At 42.8% G+C, this 18,137-nt stretch overlaps 1 protein-coding gene across 2 annotated transcripts in view; it reads left to right on the top strand.

Moving 5' to 3' along the window:
* tbl2 (transducin beta like 2) overlaps positions 1–18,137 on the top strand; it is an 81,529-nt gene that overhangs the window by 50,587 nt on the left and 12,805 nt on the right. For both annotated transcript variants that reach the window (XM_034177484.1, XM_034177482.1), the window contains exons 5-6: positions 13,240–13,366; positions 13,505–13,657. In XM_034177484.1, the coding sequence (XP_034033375.1) occupies positions 13,240–13,366; positions 13,505–13,657 (280 nt within the window). The remainder of the gene's footprint in view (positions 1–13,239; positions 13,367–13,504; positions 13,658–18,137) is intronic.

The following is an 18,137-nucleotide window of genomic DNA, read 5'->3' as shown; positions in this document are numbered from 1 at the left end:
AATCATTTTTCAAGATGATAATGCATCTTGCCATAGAGCAAAAACTGTGAAAACATTCCTTGCAAAAAGACACATAGGGTCAGTGTCATGGCCTGCAAATAGTCCGGATCTTAATCCAACTGGAAATCTTTTGTGGAAGTTGAAGAAAATGGTCCATGACAAGGCTCCAACCTGCAAAGCTGATCTGGCAACAGCAATCAGAGAAAGTTGGAGCCAGATTGATGAAGAGTACTGTTTGTCACTCATTAAGTCCATGCCTCAGAGACTGCAAGCTGTTCTAAAAGCCAGAGGTGTTGCAACAAAATACTAGTGATGTGTTGGAGCGTTCTTTTGTTTTTCATGATTCCATAATTTTTTCCTCAGAATTGAGTGATTCCATATTTTTTTCCATCTGCTTGGTCTAAAAAAGTAACCGTTACTGACTGCCACAATTATTTTTCCTGATTTCTTATAGTGTTTCTTAAAGCCAGAAAGTTGCCATTTGAAATGACTTTAGTTTTGTGTCATGTCTGTGATCTGCTTTTTTTCTACAAAATTAAACAACTGAATGAACATCCTCCGAGGCCGGTGATTCCATCATTTTTGCCAGGGGTTGTACTCCAGAAAATATGTTAAGTGGTCTTGTAATTCCATTAACCGAGTTATCAATCAATCAATCAATCAATTTTTTTTATATAGCGCCAAATCACAACAAACAGTTGCCCCAAGGCGCTTTATATTGTAAGGCAAGGCCATACAATAATTATGTAAAACCCCAACGGTCAAAACGACCCCCTGTGAGCAAGCACTTGGCTACAGTGGGAAGGAAAAACTCCCTTTTAACAGGAAGAAACCTCCAGCAGAACCAGGCTCAGGGAGGGGCAGTCTTCTGCTGGGACTGGTTGGGGCTGAGGGAGAGAACCAGGAAAAAGACATGCTGTGGAGTTATCAAAGTTTAATCAGCAAAAGCGTGGTGGAGTTTATTTTAATGGGGTTTTTGCACTTGAGTTAAGGTATGCAGAAATCTGTGATATTGCAGCTTTCATTTGTGTCAGGATAGTTTTTCAGGTTCTTGGACAGAGTGGACATACCCCTGCCGCACTGCCCTCCTGAGAGTGCCACGACCTCCTCGGGGGCCATGTGCAAAACATACCACCACCTTTCGGCTATGAGCTCAGATCAGGCAAGACGACCTGCTGAATTTAAGCATATTACTAAGCAGAGGAAAATAAACTAACCAGGATTCCCTCAGTAGAGAAGAGTAGTGCTTGGTTGAAAAGATTGATTTGCTGATTTTAAATCAACCCTCATTTTAATTCCCACAGATCGATTCATACATCCAAAGATTGTTTTAGAAAGATATATATGCACTTCTCACCATAACAGCATGTTTGGAAAAAAAAAATATGCTGCAGTTGGGCCATGATGCTGTTTCTGAGGATGTGAAAATAATCATTTCTCTACATTGATTAAAGAAATGATCTGCTGCTTCTGATGTAGAAACAGCTCATCCACAATTTATTCATCAGCCTCTGTCAAAGCCATTTAAAAATGTCAGTCAAATGTATGTGTGTCAGGAGCATTGAACCAGACCTCTGGTGCCCCCTTTTGGCTGCCCTTGATCTGTTAAGTAGTTCTGCTTTACTGCATGTTTGTAAAATATTGGTCCATACCATCAGTCTCATAGCCATCATTATTAACTGCCAATACTTCATTAATTTGCTGTCAAATGTCAGTTATAATACTAGTATTAATATGTTGCCCAAATAGACAATCAGGTGACAGGTCAAAAAATGGCTTTGATAACACTAACCCAAATTGATATTGAATTGAAATAATCAGTTCTGAATCTTAATCAGAATTGAATTGATTCTTGAAATGTGAATCGATACCCAGCCCTGGCAAAGAGGGAAGAAGAGCCCAGCGCTGAATCCGCATCCAACAGGCAGGTGCAGGAAATGTGGCGTACAGAAGACTGCAACCCAGGGACCCAAGTCCTTGTCATCGAGGCCCTGCCCCTGGATGGTGTGAGGCTGGGGTCAGGTCTAACTGGAGTCTGCGTGCCAGGGCGCAAAGAAAACTTTTAAATGTTCAAAACTTCTGGCACACCTTAATTTTATGAACCAGTTGTCAACATTGCACAACCTATTCCACAGCATTGTGTCACTGTGCGGAGTGGTCCAGCCCCCTCGGCGGATTTTCATTGTCAGGAAATGGCGGAATGATTTGGGCTTTTTTTCCATCAGACTTTTTCAGAAACTGTTAGAGACAGGCAGCTGGAAACCATTAGAAAAATTTATTTGGCTTTCGGTGAAAATTTTACAGGCTTCACAGAGAATAAAGTGTTACTACAGCTTTAAGGACATCTTTAAGCACGCTCGGCATGCCGCGCTCCGTGCCGCCATCGAGAGCCACAAACCACCGGATCATTTCTAAACGGATGGCTCTGTGGAGCCGAGACCGTCGTGTGCACTTTCTCTGGTTGTCACAAGAACATGTCCCGTGAGGCTCTCTGGTTATCACAAGAACATGTCCCATGAGGCTTCATCACAGAGTTGCTGTGCGCCATGCGGCACCGCCGCGATGCGCGAAGCCTCCGCTCCTCTTTCCATGACAAAAACTCCTGTAACAGTGGAATGTGTTGTTCATTTCCAAACTGGACGCTGTGTTTTATCCGGGACGTCGTCTGACTAGCACAGGAATTGTGAAAAGACGTGGACATCAGCACTTTTTCAGCACATTGAGACAGACGTGCGGAGGTGCCCCATGGCGCACAGCAACGCCGTGATGAAGCCTCACGGGACATGTTCTGGCATGTCCAGGCACATCCACAATTTCTCAGATAATCACTCAATGGAAAAACCACCAACAGCTGTCTGAACGCCATCTCAAAGCTGTCCTGTGAGGAAAAAAAACGGAGGTGGTTTTGTCTCGCTCCAGTAGCGAATCCCATCGTGACGTGCAAAGCCTCCGCGCGGCTTTCCATGACAAAATCTCTTGTTAAAAGTGAAATCTGCCGGAAAATGGCTGATGTCCAGCTCTTGTGATAACCAGACAAAGTGCACACGACGGTCCCGGCTCCACAGAGCCATCCGTTTAGAAATGATCCGGTGGTTTGTGGCTCTCGATGTCGGCACGGAGCGCGGCGCGCCGAGCGTCCTTAAAGGTGTCCTTAAAGCTGTCCTTAAAGCTGTAGTAACAGTCCTTATTCTCTGTGAAGCCCGTAAAATTTTCACCAAAAGCCAGATAAATTTTTCGAATGGTTTCCAGGTGCCTGTCTCTAACAGTTTCTGAAAAAATTCTGATGGGAAAAAAAGCCCAAATCATTCCGCCATTTTCTGACAATGAAAATCCGCAGAGGAGCTGGACCACTCCTCACTCAAAGCCTGCTCACAGGCGAATGACGCAACCGACAGGCGGGGAAAAACTCACGCATGCGCATGAGGGTTCAAGCTTGTCTGACGCAATCACACGTGATTCAAATCCATATGGTTTATGAAAAAAATAATAAGGTCGGATACTTTTCTAATAGACCTCGTATATCTCTTACTGGTAGGACGTACTGTTGTGTACCGGCTGTAGAGGACTGCATATCTCTTCCTGGTAGGACATACTGCTGCGTACCGGCTGTAGAGGGCTGTATATCTGTTCCCGGTAGGACGTACTGCTGCGTACTGGCTGTAGAGGACTGTATCTCTTCCTGGTAGGACGTACTGCTGCGTACCGGCTGTAGAAGCCTGTATATCTGTTCCTGGTAGGATGTACTGCTGCGTACCGGCTGTAGAGGACTGCATATCTCTTCCTTGTAGGACGTACTGCTGCGTACCGGCTGTAGAGGACTGCATATCTCTTCCTGGTAGGACATGCTGCTGCGTACCGGCTGTAGAGGACTGCGTATCTGTTCCTGGTAGGACGTGCTGCTGCGTACCGGCTGTAGAGGACTGTATGTCAAATCAATTTTATTTATATAGCGCCAAATCACAACAAACAGTTGCCCCAAGGCGCTTTATATTGTAAGGCAAAAGCCATACAGTAATTACAGAAAAACCCCAACGGTCAAAACGACCCCCTGTGAGCAAGCACTTGGCGACAGTGGGAAGGAAAAACTCCCTTTTAACAAGAAGAAACCTCCAGCAGAACCAGGCTCAGGGAGGGGCAGTCTTCTGCTGGGACTGGTTGGGGCTGAGGGAGAGAACCAGGAAAAAGACATGCTGTGGAGGGGAGCAGAGATCAATCACTAATGATTAAATGCAGAGTGGTGCATACAGAGCAAAAAGAGAAAGAAACACTCAGTGCATCATGGGAACCCCCCAGCAGTCTAAGTCTATAGCAGCATAACTAAGGGATGGTTCAGGGTCACCTGATCCAGCCCTAACTATAAGCTTTAGCAAAAAGGAAAGTTTTAAGCCTAATCTTAAAAGTAGGGAGGGTGTCTGTCTCCCTGATCTGAATTGGGAGCTGGTTCCACAGGAGAGGAGCCTGAAAGCTGAAGGCTCTGCCTCCCATTCTACTCTTACAAACCCTAGGAACTACAAGTAAGCCTGCAGTCTGAGAGCGAAGCGCTCTATTGGGGTGATATGGTACTATGAGGTCCCTAAGATAAGATGGGACCTGATTATTCAAAACCTTATAAGTAAGAAGAAGAATTTTAAATTCTATTCTGGAATTAACAGGAAGCCAATGAAGAGAGGCCAATATGGGTGAGATATGCTCTCTCCTTCTAGTCCCCGTCAGTACTCTAGCTGCAGCATTTTGAATTAACTGAAGGCTTTTTAGGGAACTTTTAGGACAACCTGATAATAATGAATTACAATAGTCCAGCCTAGAGGAAATAAATGCATGAATTAGTTTTTCAGCATCACTCTGAGACAAGACCTTTCTGATTTTAGAGATATTGCGTAAATGCAAAAAAGCAGTCCTACATATTTGTTTAATATGCACATTGAATGACATATCCTGATCAAAAATGACTCCAAGATTTCTCACAGTATTACTAGAGGTCAGGGTAATGCCATCCAGAGTAAGGATCTGGTTAGGCACCATGTTTCTAAGATTTGTGGGGCCAAGTACAATAACTTCAGTTTTATCTGAGTTTAAAAGCAGGAAATTAGAGGTCATCCATGTCTTTATGTCTGTAAGACAATCCTGCAGTTTAGCTAATTGGTGTGTGTCCTCTGGCTTCATGAATAGATAAAGCTGGGTATCATCTGCGTAACAATGAAAATTTAAGCAATGCTTTCTAATAATACTGCCTAAGGGAAGCATGTATAAAGTGAATAAAATTGGTCCTAGCACAGAACCTTGTGGAACTCCATAATTAACCTTAGTCTGTGAAGAAGACTCCCCATTTACATGAACAAATTGTAATCTATTAGATAAATATGATTCAAACCACCGCAGTGCCTTTAATACCTATGGCATGCTCTAATCTCTGTAATAACATTTTATGGTCAACAGTATCAAAAGCAGCACTGAGGTCTAACAGGACAAGCACAGAGATGAGTCCACTGTCTGAGGCCATAAGAAGATCATTTGTAACCTTCACTAATGCTGTTTCTGTACTATGATGAATTCTGAAACCTGACTGAAACTCTTCAAATAGACCATTCCTCTGCAGATGATCAGTTAGCTGTTTTACAACTACCCTTTCAAGAATTTTTGAGAGAAAAGGAAGGTTGGCGATTGGCCTATAATTAGCTAAGATAGCTGGGTCAAGTGATGGCTTTTTAAGTAATGGTTTAATTACTGCCACCTTAAAAGCTTGTGGTACATAGCCAACTAATAAAGATAGATTGATCATATTGAAGACCGAAGCATTAATTAATGGTAGGGCTTCCTTGAGCAGCCTGGTAGGAATGGGGTCTAATAGACATGTTGATGGTTTGGAGGAAGTAACTAATGAAAATACCTCAGACAGAACAATTGGAGAGAAAGAGTCTAACCAAATATCAGCATTACTGAAAGCAGCCGAAGATAACGATACATCTTTGGGATGGTTATGAATAATTTTTTCTCTAACAGTTAAAATTTTGTTTGCAAAGAAAGTCATGAATAGAGCTCTGACTCTTTGTCAGCCTGCTGTAGTGCTGAAAAGAAACCTGGGGTTGTTCTTATTTTCTTCAGTTAGTGATGAGTAGTAGGATATCCTAGCTTTACAGAGGGCTTTTTTATAGAGCAACAGACTCTTTTTCCAGGCTAAATTAAGATCTTCTAAACTAGTGAGACGCCATTTCCTCTCCATCTTACGGGTTATCTGCTTTAAACTGCGAGTTTGTGGGTTATACCACAGAGTCAGGCACTTCTGATTTAAGGCTCTCTTTTTCAGAGGAACTACAGCTCCAAAGTTGTGCTCAATGAGGATGTAAAACTATTCAATTTCAATCAATCAATTTTTTTTTTATATAGCGCCAAATCACAACAAACAGTTGCCCCAAGGCGCTTTATATTGTAAGGCAAGGCCATACAATAATGATGTAAAACCCCAACGGTCAAGACGACCCCCTGTGAGCAAGCACTTGGCTACAGTGGGAAGGAAAAACTCCCTTTTAACAGGAAGAAACCTCCAGCAGAACCAGGCTCAGGGAGGGGCAGTCTTCTGCTGGGACTGGTTGGGGCTGAGGGAGAGAACCAGGAAAAAGACATGCTGTGGAGGGGAGCAGAGATCGATCACTAATGATTAAATGCAGAGTGGTGCATACAGAGCAAAAAGAGAAAGAAACAGTGCATCATGGGAACCCCCCAGCAGTCTACGTCTATAGCAGCATAACTAAGGGATGGTTCAGGGTCACCTGATCCAGCCCTAACTATAAGCTTTAGCAAAAAGGAAAGTTTTAAGCCTAATCTTAAAAGTAGAGAGGGTGTCTGTCTCCCTGATCTGAATTGGGAGCTGGTTCCACAGGAGAGGAGCCTGAAAGCTGAAGGCTCTGCCTCCCATTCTACTCTTACAAACCCTAGGAACTACAAGTAAGCCTGCAGTCTGAGAGCGAAGCGCTCTATTGGGGTGATATGGTACTACGAGGTCCCTAAGATAAGATGGGACCTGATTATTCAAAACCTTATAAGTAAGAAGAAGAATTTTAAATTCTATTCTAGAATTAACAGGAAGCCAATGAAGAGAGGCCAATATGGGTGAGATATGCTCTCTCCTTCTAGTCCCCGTCAGCACTCTAGCTGCAGCATTTTGAATTAACTGAAGGCTTTTTAGGGAACTTTTAGGACAACCTGATAATAATGAATTACAATAGTCCAGCCTAGAGGAAATAAATGCATGAATTAGTTTTTCAGCATCACTCTGAGACAAGACCTTTCTGATTTTAGAGATATTGCGTAAATGCAAAAAAGCAGTCCTACATATTTGTTTAATATGCGCTTTGAATGACATATCCTGATCAAAAATGACTCCAAGATTTCTCACAGTATTACTAGAGGTCAGGGTAATGCCATCCACAGTAAGGATCTGGTTAGACACCATGTTTCTAAGATTTGTGGGGCCAAGTACAATAACTTCAGTTTTATCTGAGTTTAAAAACTATTGACGAGATAATCTGTCTCACTCACAGAGATTAGCTAGCTACTCTGCACTGTGTTGGTATATGACATTGAAGAACATAACAAAGAAGGAATCATATCCACCCACCACTTTAATCATATTTTGGATCTTGTTCTGACTTATGGTATGGAAATAGAGGACTTAACAGTATTCCCTGAAAACTCCCTTCTGTCTGATCATTTTTTAATAACATTTACATTTATCCTGATGGACTACCCTGCAGTGGGGAATAAGTTTCATTACACTAGAAGTCTTTCAGAAAGCGCTGTAACTAGGTTTAAGGATATGATTCCTTCTTTATGTTCTCTAATGTCATATACCAACACAGAGCAGAGTAGCTACCTAAACTCTGTAAGGGAGCTAGAGTATCTCGTCAATAGTTTTACATCCTCATTGAAGACAACTTTGGATGCTGTAGCTCCTCTGAAAAAGAGAGCTTTAAATCAGAAGTGTCTGACTCCGTGGTATAACTCACAAACTCGTAGCTTAAAGCAGATAACCCGTAAGTTGGAGAGGAAATGGCGTCTCACTAATTTAGAAGATCTTCACTTAGCCTGGAAAAAGAGTTTGTTGCTCTATAAAAAAGCCCTCCGTGAAGCTAGGACATCTTTCTACTCATCACTAATTGAAGAAAATAAGAACAACCCCAGGTTTCTTTTCAGCACTGTAGCCAGGCTGACAGAGTCAGAGCTCTATTGAGCTGAGTATTCCATTAACTTTAACTAGTGATGACTTCATGACTTTCTTTGCTAACAAAATTTTGACTATTAGAGAAAAAATTACTCATAACCATCCCAAAGATGTATCGTTATCTTTGGCTGCTTTCAGTGATGCCGGTATTTGGTTAGACTCTTTCTCTCCGATTGTTCTGTCTGAGTTATTTTCATTAGTTACTTCATCCAAACCATCAACATGCTTATTAGACCCCATTCCTGCCAGGCTGCTCAAGGAAGTCCTACCATTATTTAATGCTTCAATCTTAAATATGATCAATCTATCTTTGTTAGTTGGTTATGTACCACAGGCCTTTAAGGTGGCAGTAATTAAACCATTACTTAAAAAGCCATCACTTGACCCAGCTATCTTAGCTAATTATAGGCCAATCTCCAACCTTCCTTTTCTCTCAAAGATTCTTGAGAGGGTAGTTGTAAAACAGCTAACTGATCACCTGCAGAGGAATGGTCTATTTGAAGAGTTTCAGTCAGGTTTTAGAATTCATCATAGTACAGAAACAGCATTAGTGAAGGTTACAAATGATCTTCTTATGGCTTCGGACAGTGGACTTATCTCTGTGCTTGTTCTGTTGGACCTCAGTGCTGCTTTTGATACTGTTGACCATAAAATTTTATTACAGAGATTAGAGCATGTCATAGGTATTAAAGGCACTGCGCTGCGGTGGTTTGAATCATATTTGTCTAATAGATTACAGTTTGTTCATGTAAATGGGGAATCTTCTTCACAGACTAAAGTTAATTATGGAGTTCCACAAGGTTCTGTGCTAGGACCAATTTTATTCACTTTATACATGCTTCCCTTGGGCAGTATTATTAGACGGTATTGCTTAAATTTTCATTGTTACGCAGATGATACCCAGCTTTATCTATCCATGAAGCCAGAGGATACACACCAATTAGCTAAACTGCAGGATTGTCTTACAGACATAAAGACATGGATGACCTCTAATTTCCTGCTTTTAAACTCAGATAAAACTGAAGTTATTGTACTTGGCCCCACAAATCTTAGAAGCATGGTGTCTAACCAGATCGTTACTCTGGATGGCATTTCCCTGATCTCTAGTAATACTGTGAGAAATCTTGGAGTTATTTTTGATCAGGATATGTCATTCAAAGCGCATATTAAACAAATATGTAGGACTGCCTTTTTGCATTTACGCAATATCTCTAAAATCAGAAAGGTCTTGTCTCAGAGTGATGCTGAAAAACTAATTCATGCATTTATTTCCTCTAGGCTGGACTATTGTAATTCATTATTATCAGGTTGTCCTAAAAGTTCCCTAAAAAGCCTTCAGTTGGTTCAGAATGCTGCAGCTAGAGTACTGACGGGGACTAGCAGGAGAGAGCATATCTCACCCATGTTGGCCTCTCTTCATTGGCTTCCTGTTAATTCTAGAATAGAATTTAAAATTCTTCTTCTTACTTATAAGGTTTTGAATAATCAGGTCCCATCCTATCTTAGGGACCTCGTAGTACCATATTACCCCATTAGAGCGCTTCGCTCTCAGACTGCGGGCTTACTTGTAGTTCCTAGGGTTTGTAAGAGTAGAATGGGAGGCAGAGCCTTCAGCTTTCAGGCTCCTCTCCTGTGGAACCAGCTCCCAATTCAGATCAGGGAGACAGATACCCTCTCTACTTTTAAGATTAGGCTTAAAACTTTCCTTTTCGCTAAGGCTTATAGTTAGGGCTGGATCGGGTGACCCTGGACCATCCCTTGGTTATGTTGCTTTAGATGTAGACTGTGGGGGGGTTCCCATGATGCACTGTTTCTTTCTTTTTTTTGCTCCGTATGCATCACTCTGCATTTAATCATTAGTGATCGATCTCTGCCCCCCTTCTCAGCATGTCTTTTTCCTGGTTCTTTCCCTCAGCCCCAACCAGTCTCAGCAGAAGACTGCCCCTCCCTGAGCCTGGTTCTGCTGGAGGTTTCTTCCTGTTAAAAGGGAGTTTTTCCTTCCCACTGTGGCCAAGTGCTTGCTCATAGGGGGTCGTTTTGACCGTTGGGGTTTTTCATAGTTATTGTATGGCCTTGCCTTGCAATATGGAGCGCCTTGGGGCAACTGTTTGTTGTGATTTGGCGCTATATAAGAAAAAAGTTGATTGATTGATTGATTGATATCCTTAAACCTAGTTACAGCGCTTTCAGAAAGACTTCTACTGCTGGGTAGTCCATTAAACTTAATAACATGTAAATGTTATTAAGAAATGATCAGACAGAAGGGGGTTTTCAGGGAATACTGTTAAGTCTTCAATTTCCATGCCATAAGTAAGAGCAAGATCTAAAGTATGGTTAAAGTGCTGGGTGGACTCATTTACATTTTGAGCGAAGCCAATCGAGTCTAATAATAGATTAAATGCAGTGTTGAGGCTGTCATTCTCAGCATCTATGTGGATGTTAAAATCGCCCACTATAATTATCTTATCTGAGCTAAGCACTAAGTCAGATAACAGGTCTGAAAATTCACAGAAAAACTCACAATAACGTCCAGGTGGACGATAGATAACAACAAATAAAACTGGTTTTTGGGACTTCCAATTTGGATGGACAAGACTAAGCTGGAATGGAAGATTGCTGCTAATCCTCCGCCTCGGCCCGTGCTACGAGCATTTAGTGTGACTCGGCGGTGTTGACTCATTTAAACTAACATATTCATCCTGCTGTAACCAGGTTTCTGTAAGGCAGAATAAATCAACATGTTGATCAATTATTATATCATTTACTAACAGGGACTTAGAAGAGAGAGACCTAATGTTTAATAGACCACATTTAACTGTTTTAGTCTGTGCTGCAGTTGAAGGTGCTATATTATTTTTTCTTTTTGAATTTTTATGCTTAAATAGATTTTTACTGGTTGTTATTGGTCTGGGAGCAGGCACCGTCTCTACGGGGATGGGGTATTGGGGGGATGGCAGGGGGAGAGAAGCTGCAGAGAGGTGTGTAAGACTACAACTCTGCTTCCTGGTCCCAACCCTGGATAGTCACGGTTTGGAGGGTTTAATAAAATTGGCCAGATTTCTAGAAATGAGAGCTGCTCCATCCAAAGTGGGATGGATGCCGTCTCTCCTAACAAGACCAGGTTTTCCCCAGAAGCTTTGCCAATTATCTATGAAGCCCACCTCATTTTTTTGGACACCACTCAGACAGCCAGCAATTCAAGGAGAACATGCAGCTAAACATGTCACTCCCGGTCCGATTGGGGAGGGGCCCAGAGAAAACTACAGAGTCCGTCATTGTTTTTGCAAAGTTACACACCGATTCAATGTTAATTTTAGTGACCTCCGATTGGCGTAACCGGGTGTCATTACTGCCGACGTGAATTACAGTCTTACCAAATTTACGCTTAGCCTTAGCCAGCAGTTTCAAATTTCCTTCAATGTCGCCTGCTCTGGCTCCCGGAAGACAATTGACTATGGTTGTTGGTGTCACTAAGTTCACATTTCTCAAAACAGAGTTGCCAATAACCAGAGTTTGTTCCTTGGCGGGTGTGTCGCCGAGTGGGGAAAAACGGTTAGAGATGTGAACGGGTTGGTGGTGTACAGAGGGCTTCTGTTTAGGACTATGCTTCCTCCTCACAGTCACCCAGCCGGCCTGCTTTCCTGGCTGCTCGGGATCTGCTGGGGGACAGCTAACGGCGGCAAAGCTACCTTGGTCCGCACCAACTACAGGGGCCTGGCTAGCTGTAGGATTTTCCAAGGTGCGGAGCCGAGTCTCCAATTCGCCCAGCCTGGCCTCCAAAGCTACGAATAAGCTACACTTATTACAAGTACCGTTACTTCTAAAGGAGGCCGAGGAATAACTAAACATTTCACACCCAGCGCAGAAAAGTGCAGGAGAGACAGGAGAAGCCACCATGCTAAACTGGCTAAGAGCTAATAGCTGTGCTAAGCTCGCGGATTCCTAAAAACACACAAAGTGAATAATGTGTAAATAATTTAGAGGTGATTCAGCAGAGGGAGTGCTTTAGTTAAGGCACGTGAAGATTACACTGTGAAACAAATCTTATCTAGTTATCTAGATCAATATAACTGCGCAGATTAAACAGCTAACAGATACAGCAAAACACCGCTGTGCTCCGGAACAGGAAGTGATACAATACCGCAGTGAGAGCCAACCACCAGTAGAGGCAAGCCGGGATATCTGTTCCCGGTAGGATGTCCTGCTGCGTCCCAGCTGTAGAGGACTGCATATCTCTTCCCGGTAGGACGTACTGCTGCGTATCCGCTGTAGAGGACTGCATATCTCTTCCTGGTAGGATGTCCTGCTGCGTACCCTCTGTAGAGGACTGCATATCGCTTCCTGGTAGGATGTCCTGCTGCGTACCCGCTGTAGAGGATTGCATAGCTCTTCCTGGTAAGATGTCCTGCTGCGTACCCGCTGTAGAGGACTGCATAGCTCTTCCCGGTAGGACGTACTGCTGCGTACCCGCTGTAGAGGATTGCGAATCTCTTCCTGGTAGGATGTCCTGCTGCGTACCCGCTGTAGAGGATTGCGTATCTCTTCCCGGTAGGACGTACTGCTGCGTACCCGCTGTAGAGGACTGCATATCTCTTCTTGGTAGGATGTCCTGCTGCGTACCTGCTGTAGAGGACTGCATATCTCTTCCCGGTAGGATGTACCCTTACCGTACTCTGCTGGATAAAGGAGAAGCCTAAGCACTTTTACTGGTATTGTCTCTGTTAGGTGAGGTGATGGTCTAGTGGTTAAGCATTGGGCTTCAGACCAGAGGATCATTGGTTTACATTCCAGCCTGATTGCAAAATCACTAAGGGTCCTTGGGCAAGGTCTTTAATCCCCTATTGCTCCTGGTGTGTACTGAGCGCCTTGTATGGCAGCAGCCTGACATCGGGGTGAATATGAGGCATTTGATGTGTAAAGCACTTTGAGCTCTGATGCAGAATGAAAAGTGCGATATAAATGCAGTCCATTTACCATTTTCTTCTGGTGTTCAGACTGAGAGATGACTTTACTTTTTGCAGGGAAGTTCATCATGAGCGCTTCCACAGATACCACCATCCACATCTGGGACCTGAAAGGAGAGCTGCTGGCCTCCATCAACACCAACCAAATGACCAACTCATATGCCGCCATCTCGCCATGTGGCAGGTCAGTCATATCTCCAAATGACAGAAGACTGCGTCCTTCACTGGCTGTCGAATGTCAGAACGGCGGAAGAGTCCTCGTCCTTCGCTTGCTGTCTGTGAACATGTCTTAATGTAGGTCATTTTTCTTCTGTGCTTTCAGGTTTGTTGCTTCTTGCGGTTTCACCCCTGATGTGAAGGTGTGGGAGGTCTGCTTTGGGAAGGGGGGAGACTTCAGAGAGGTGGTGCGAGCGTTCGACCTGAAGGGCCACTCTGCAGGAGTTCATTCCTTTGCCTTCTCAAATGATTCTCACAGGTAAACCTGCCTGGTGTCCATTTGATCAAACGTGTGTGCAGTTACAATGTCGATGTTATTTATTATTTAAGTTATTTCAGAAATGACAGATGTCAGATGTTTTTCTTGTCCTGTCAGATATCCAGTGAGTCGAAGGTTTACATACACCAAGCTGAATGCCTGCGTCCCTTTTGGGTATTTCCCACCAGACGCGCAATGCGCTGCAAATCCTAATAAACCCATTATTTTCAACGGTGTGCTCTGCACAGGGGCGCTGCACCGAGCAAAGTGGCAAAAGCCATAACTGTGCGCACCGCTGCTTTGTCAGCGTGCTGCAGTCAAAGTTCAGTCATACCCAACTCCCGCCACAGCGAGGTGTGATGCACAAACGAGGCATACAGCCCAAACGCTGTTGTGTGCTGTCAGCGTTCAGAGCGCTCCTGCCTGTTCACACACAGCAGGTTTCCAAAGAGAAAGACTGACAAATGTTTTTATTTTTGTTTTTTAGCCAAAGATTAGTTTCTGATTAGTTTGCTTTCCATTTTTAAGTGAAACATTTAGTGTTCACAGTGTGATGGCAGCGTATGAGTATACAAATAACGTTTATGATTTCTTTGTTTTATATAATGGCTAAAATAGACCCTTGTCATTTGATATTTCATTCATTCATAAACAACAGAAAAGGGACTTACATTTTGGTGTTTGTCACTGGTGCTTAACAGTCCAACACAAACTTTAGATAGGAGTCCAAAACTGTTTTCAGTCAACTTGGCAAAATGGTAGTTTCTCAGTCCAGCAAAAACATCACATCAGCTTTTCATCCTAACAGCTCTCCATGCCCCCAGACAGCTTACAGCGCAGCAAATGATTTGATGTGTGTGTGTTAGCAGAATTAGCAACATCAATTAGCTTGTTGAAATCGTTGTCCGCCAGCAAAATGAACTCTGCCTGGTTTAGCTAAATGCAGCCCCCACTAGGCAGTGGTGGTCACAGCATGCAGTGGTACAAAATGTGTGGAACCAAATTTGCACAGTAAATGAAAGCAAATTGTACACTAAATGCAACACAGCACAAATGGGATGAATAATCCATGTTATGTGACATAGAAGCTACCAATCAAATGACAAGGATCCACTCAGCCGTTATATAATTGGTAATAAGTTGTTGGTGTTTGTTGATTCCGATGAGATGATTTCTGGATTGTCATCATGTACCCTCAGCAGTTTGTACATTTTTAAGTCTGGTAGATTCATTCGTTCATATCTGCATGTCAGTCAGGAAAAAAGACAGCCAATAAATATTAATTGTAAAGATAAGAGACAAAAATATGAATTTGACTAGTGATGAAATGGCAAATGCTTTGAAATGACACACCGTAGGGACGGAGCTTCTTCTACCTGTGCGACTGTCTTACTGACTGAACTTTGTGTACATGTTTACCATTAGCTCTTTTGAATAATAACATAGTTACTCTTTAAAGAGCATTTGTGTTATTTTAAAGAGTAGCAGCAGGTGTGGATCTGCAGAGATGACAGGTGAGGTGGAGCAGTGTCACAGATCACAAAACCCAGAGTTTGGTTCTGATACCTTCCACCTGCCTCACCAGCTTGTTTTATGGATTTTTAATTTTTTATCTGACCGAGAGCAGAGGGTCTTTGTAAATGGCTGCTTCTCGGACTCTGTCGTGTTGTCCACAGGCTCACCACAAGGGTGCGCTCTTTCACCCCTCCTTTTTATCATCTATACAGACAGCTGTAGGAGTTCTCAAGACAACAGTTATTTGGTTAAATTTTCTGATGACACGGTACTGTTGTCTCTTCTTCACGGTTCAGAATCAGACCACCGAGCTGTTTTATCAGATTTTATTTGTTGGTGTGATAACTTCTTGGATTTAAATGTGTCCAAAACTAAAGAAATGATCATTGACTTCAGACGTAGCAGGGATGTGGCCAAGGAGAAGATTATACACAATGAAACAGTGGAACTTGTCACATCATATAAGTATTTGGGGACTATTTTTGATGACAAGCTGAAGTCTGATGTGAACACAGACGCCATTGTGAAGTGAGGACGGCAGAGAATTTATCTTCTCTGTAAACAGAACTCTTTTTCTGTCAGACCTGCGATCCTTTGTCATTTTTATCAGTCTTTTATTGAGAGTCTTTAGTGTTTTTCATTTATCTGCTGGTTTCACAGCCTCTCAGTGAAAGACACAAACAGCCTGAACAACACTGTTAAAATCTGTTCAAAGATTATCGGAGTGAAACAAAGAGACTTACACTCTTTTTGTAATCAACAGATCCTCCGGAAGGCTGAAACCATCATGTCCATGTTAGGTTGTGTTGTCTTAGGAGAGTTTTCTCTGCTTCCTTTAGGATGCCGTTATGCGTCCCCAATGTGTAGAACCAACCGGTTTTTAAAGTTGTTTATACCTTCAGCGATTCGACTTTTAAATGCTCCATAGGTCTGCTATGTTTTTATTTATTTATTTACGCTATTCATTTTAACTTCTTAAGACTGTTTTATTTGGTTTTTTATTAGTTTTATTGTTGTTGTTTATATTGTTATTGTATTTATTTTATTTTTTCTTAAACGGACTGCTCGAATGAAATTGCCCCTTGTGGGATTAATAAAGTTGATTGATTGATTGATTAATTGATACCGATTTTTCACCCAGAGATTGGATCATTTTTCAGATCAGCCAAAAAAGAAAAACAAAGACAATTGCGAAGGGCGATCAGCCGACAACATTGAAGCCTGGTGATTGATTGATTTATTTTAACGAATGTCTTACTTTAAGATCACTCATCTTCAACCGCTTTTCCAGGTTCGGGTCGCAGGGGCAACAGCTCCAACAGGGGACCCCAGACTTCCCTTTCCCAGGCCACATTGACCACCTCTGACTGGGGGATCCCGAGGCGTTCCCAGGCCAGTGTGGCAATATAATCTCTCCACCTAGAAAATTCTACAGCTAGCCAGGCCCCTGTAGTCGGTGCAGACCAAGGTAGCTTAGCCGCCGTTAGTTTCCCTCTGGCAGATCCCGAGCAGCCGGGAAAGCAGGCCGACTGGGTGACTGTGAGGAGGAAGCGTAGTCCTAAACAGAAGCCCCGTGTACACCTCCAACCCGTTCACATTTCTAACCGTTTTTCCCCACTCGACGACACACCCGCCGAGGATCAAACTCTGGTTATTGGCGACTCTGTTTTGAGAAATGTGAAGTTAGCGACACCAGCAACCATAGTCAATTGTCTTCCGGGGGCCAGCGCAGGTGACATAGAAGGAAATTTGAAACTGCTGGCTAAGGCAAAGCGTAAATTTGGTAAGATTGTAATTCACGTCGGCAGTAATGACTCCCGGTTACGCCAGTTGGAGGTCACTAAAATTAACATTGAATCGGTGTGTAACTTTGCAAAAACAATGTCGGACTCTGTAGTTTTCTCTGGGCCCCTCCCCAGTCGGACCGGGAGTGACATGTTTAGCCGCATGTTCACCTTGAATTGCTGGCTGTCTGGGTGGTGTCCAAAAAATGAGGTGGGCTTCATAGATAATTGGCAAAGCTTCTGGGGAAAACCTGGTCTTGTTAGGAGAGACGGCATCCATCCCACTTTGGATGGAGCAGCTCTCATTTCTAGAAATCTGGCCAATTTTCTTAAATCCTCCAAACTGTGACTATCCAGGGTTGGGACCAGGAAGCATAGTTGTAGTCTTACACACCTCTCTGCAGCTTCTCTCCCCCTGCCATCCCCTCATTACCCCATCCCCGTAGAGACGGTGCCTGCTCCCAGACCACCAACAACCAGTAAAAATCTATTTAAGCATAAAAATTCAAAAAGAAAAAATAATATAGCACCTTCGCTGCACCACAGACTAAAACAGTTAAATGTGGTCTATCAAACATTAGGTCTCTCTCTTCTAAGTCCCTGTTAGTAAATGATATAATAATTGATCAACATATTGATTTAGTCTGCCTTACAGAAACCTGGTTACAGCAGGATGAATATGTTAGTTTAAATGAGTCAACACCCCCGAGTCACACTAACTGCCAGAACGCTCGTAGCACGGGCCGGGGCGGAGGATTAGCAGCAATCTTCCATTCCAGCTTATTAATTAATCAAAAATCCAGACAGAGCTTTAATTCATTTGAAAGCTTGACTTTTAGTCTTGTCCATCCAAATTGGAAGTCCCAAAAACCAGTTTTATTTATCTATCGTCCACCTGGTCGTTACTGTGAGTTTCTCTGTGAATTTTCAGACCTTTTGTCTGACTTAGTGCTTAGCTCAGATAAGATAATTATAGTGGGCAATTTTAACATCCACACAGATGCTGAGAATGACAGCCTCAACACTGCATTTAATCTATTATTAGACTCGATTGGCTTTGCTCAAAATGTAAATGAGTCCACCCACCACTTTAATCATATCTTAGATCTTGTTCTGACTTATGGTATGGAAATTGAAGATTTAACAGTATTCCCTGAAAACTTCCTTCTGTCTGATCATTT

The sequence above is a fragment of the Thalassophryne amazonica genome, chromosome 9 (genome assembly GCF_902500255.1).
Source record: "Thalassophryne amazonica chromosome 9, fThaAma1.1, whole genome shotgun sequence".
NCBI classification, from domain to species: Eukaryota; Metazoa; Chordata; class Actinopteri; order Batrachoidiformes; family Batrachoididae; genus Thalassophryne; species Thalassophryne amazonica.
This window is presented reverse-complemented; position numbering and strand designations above follow the sequence as displayed.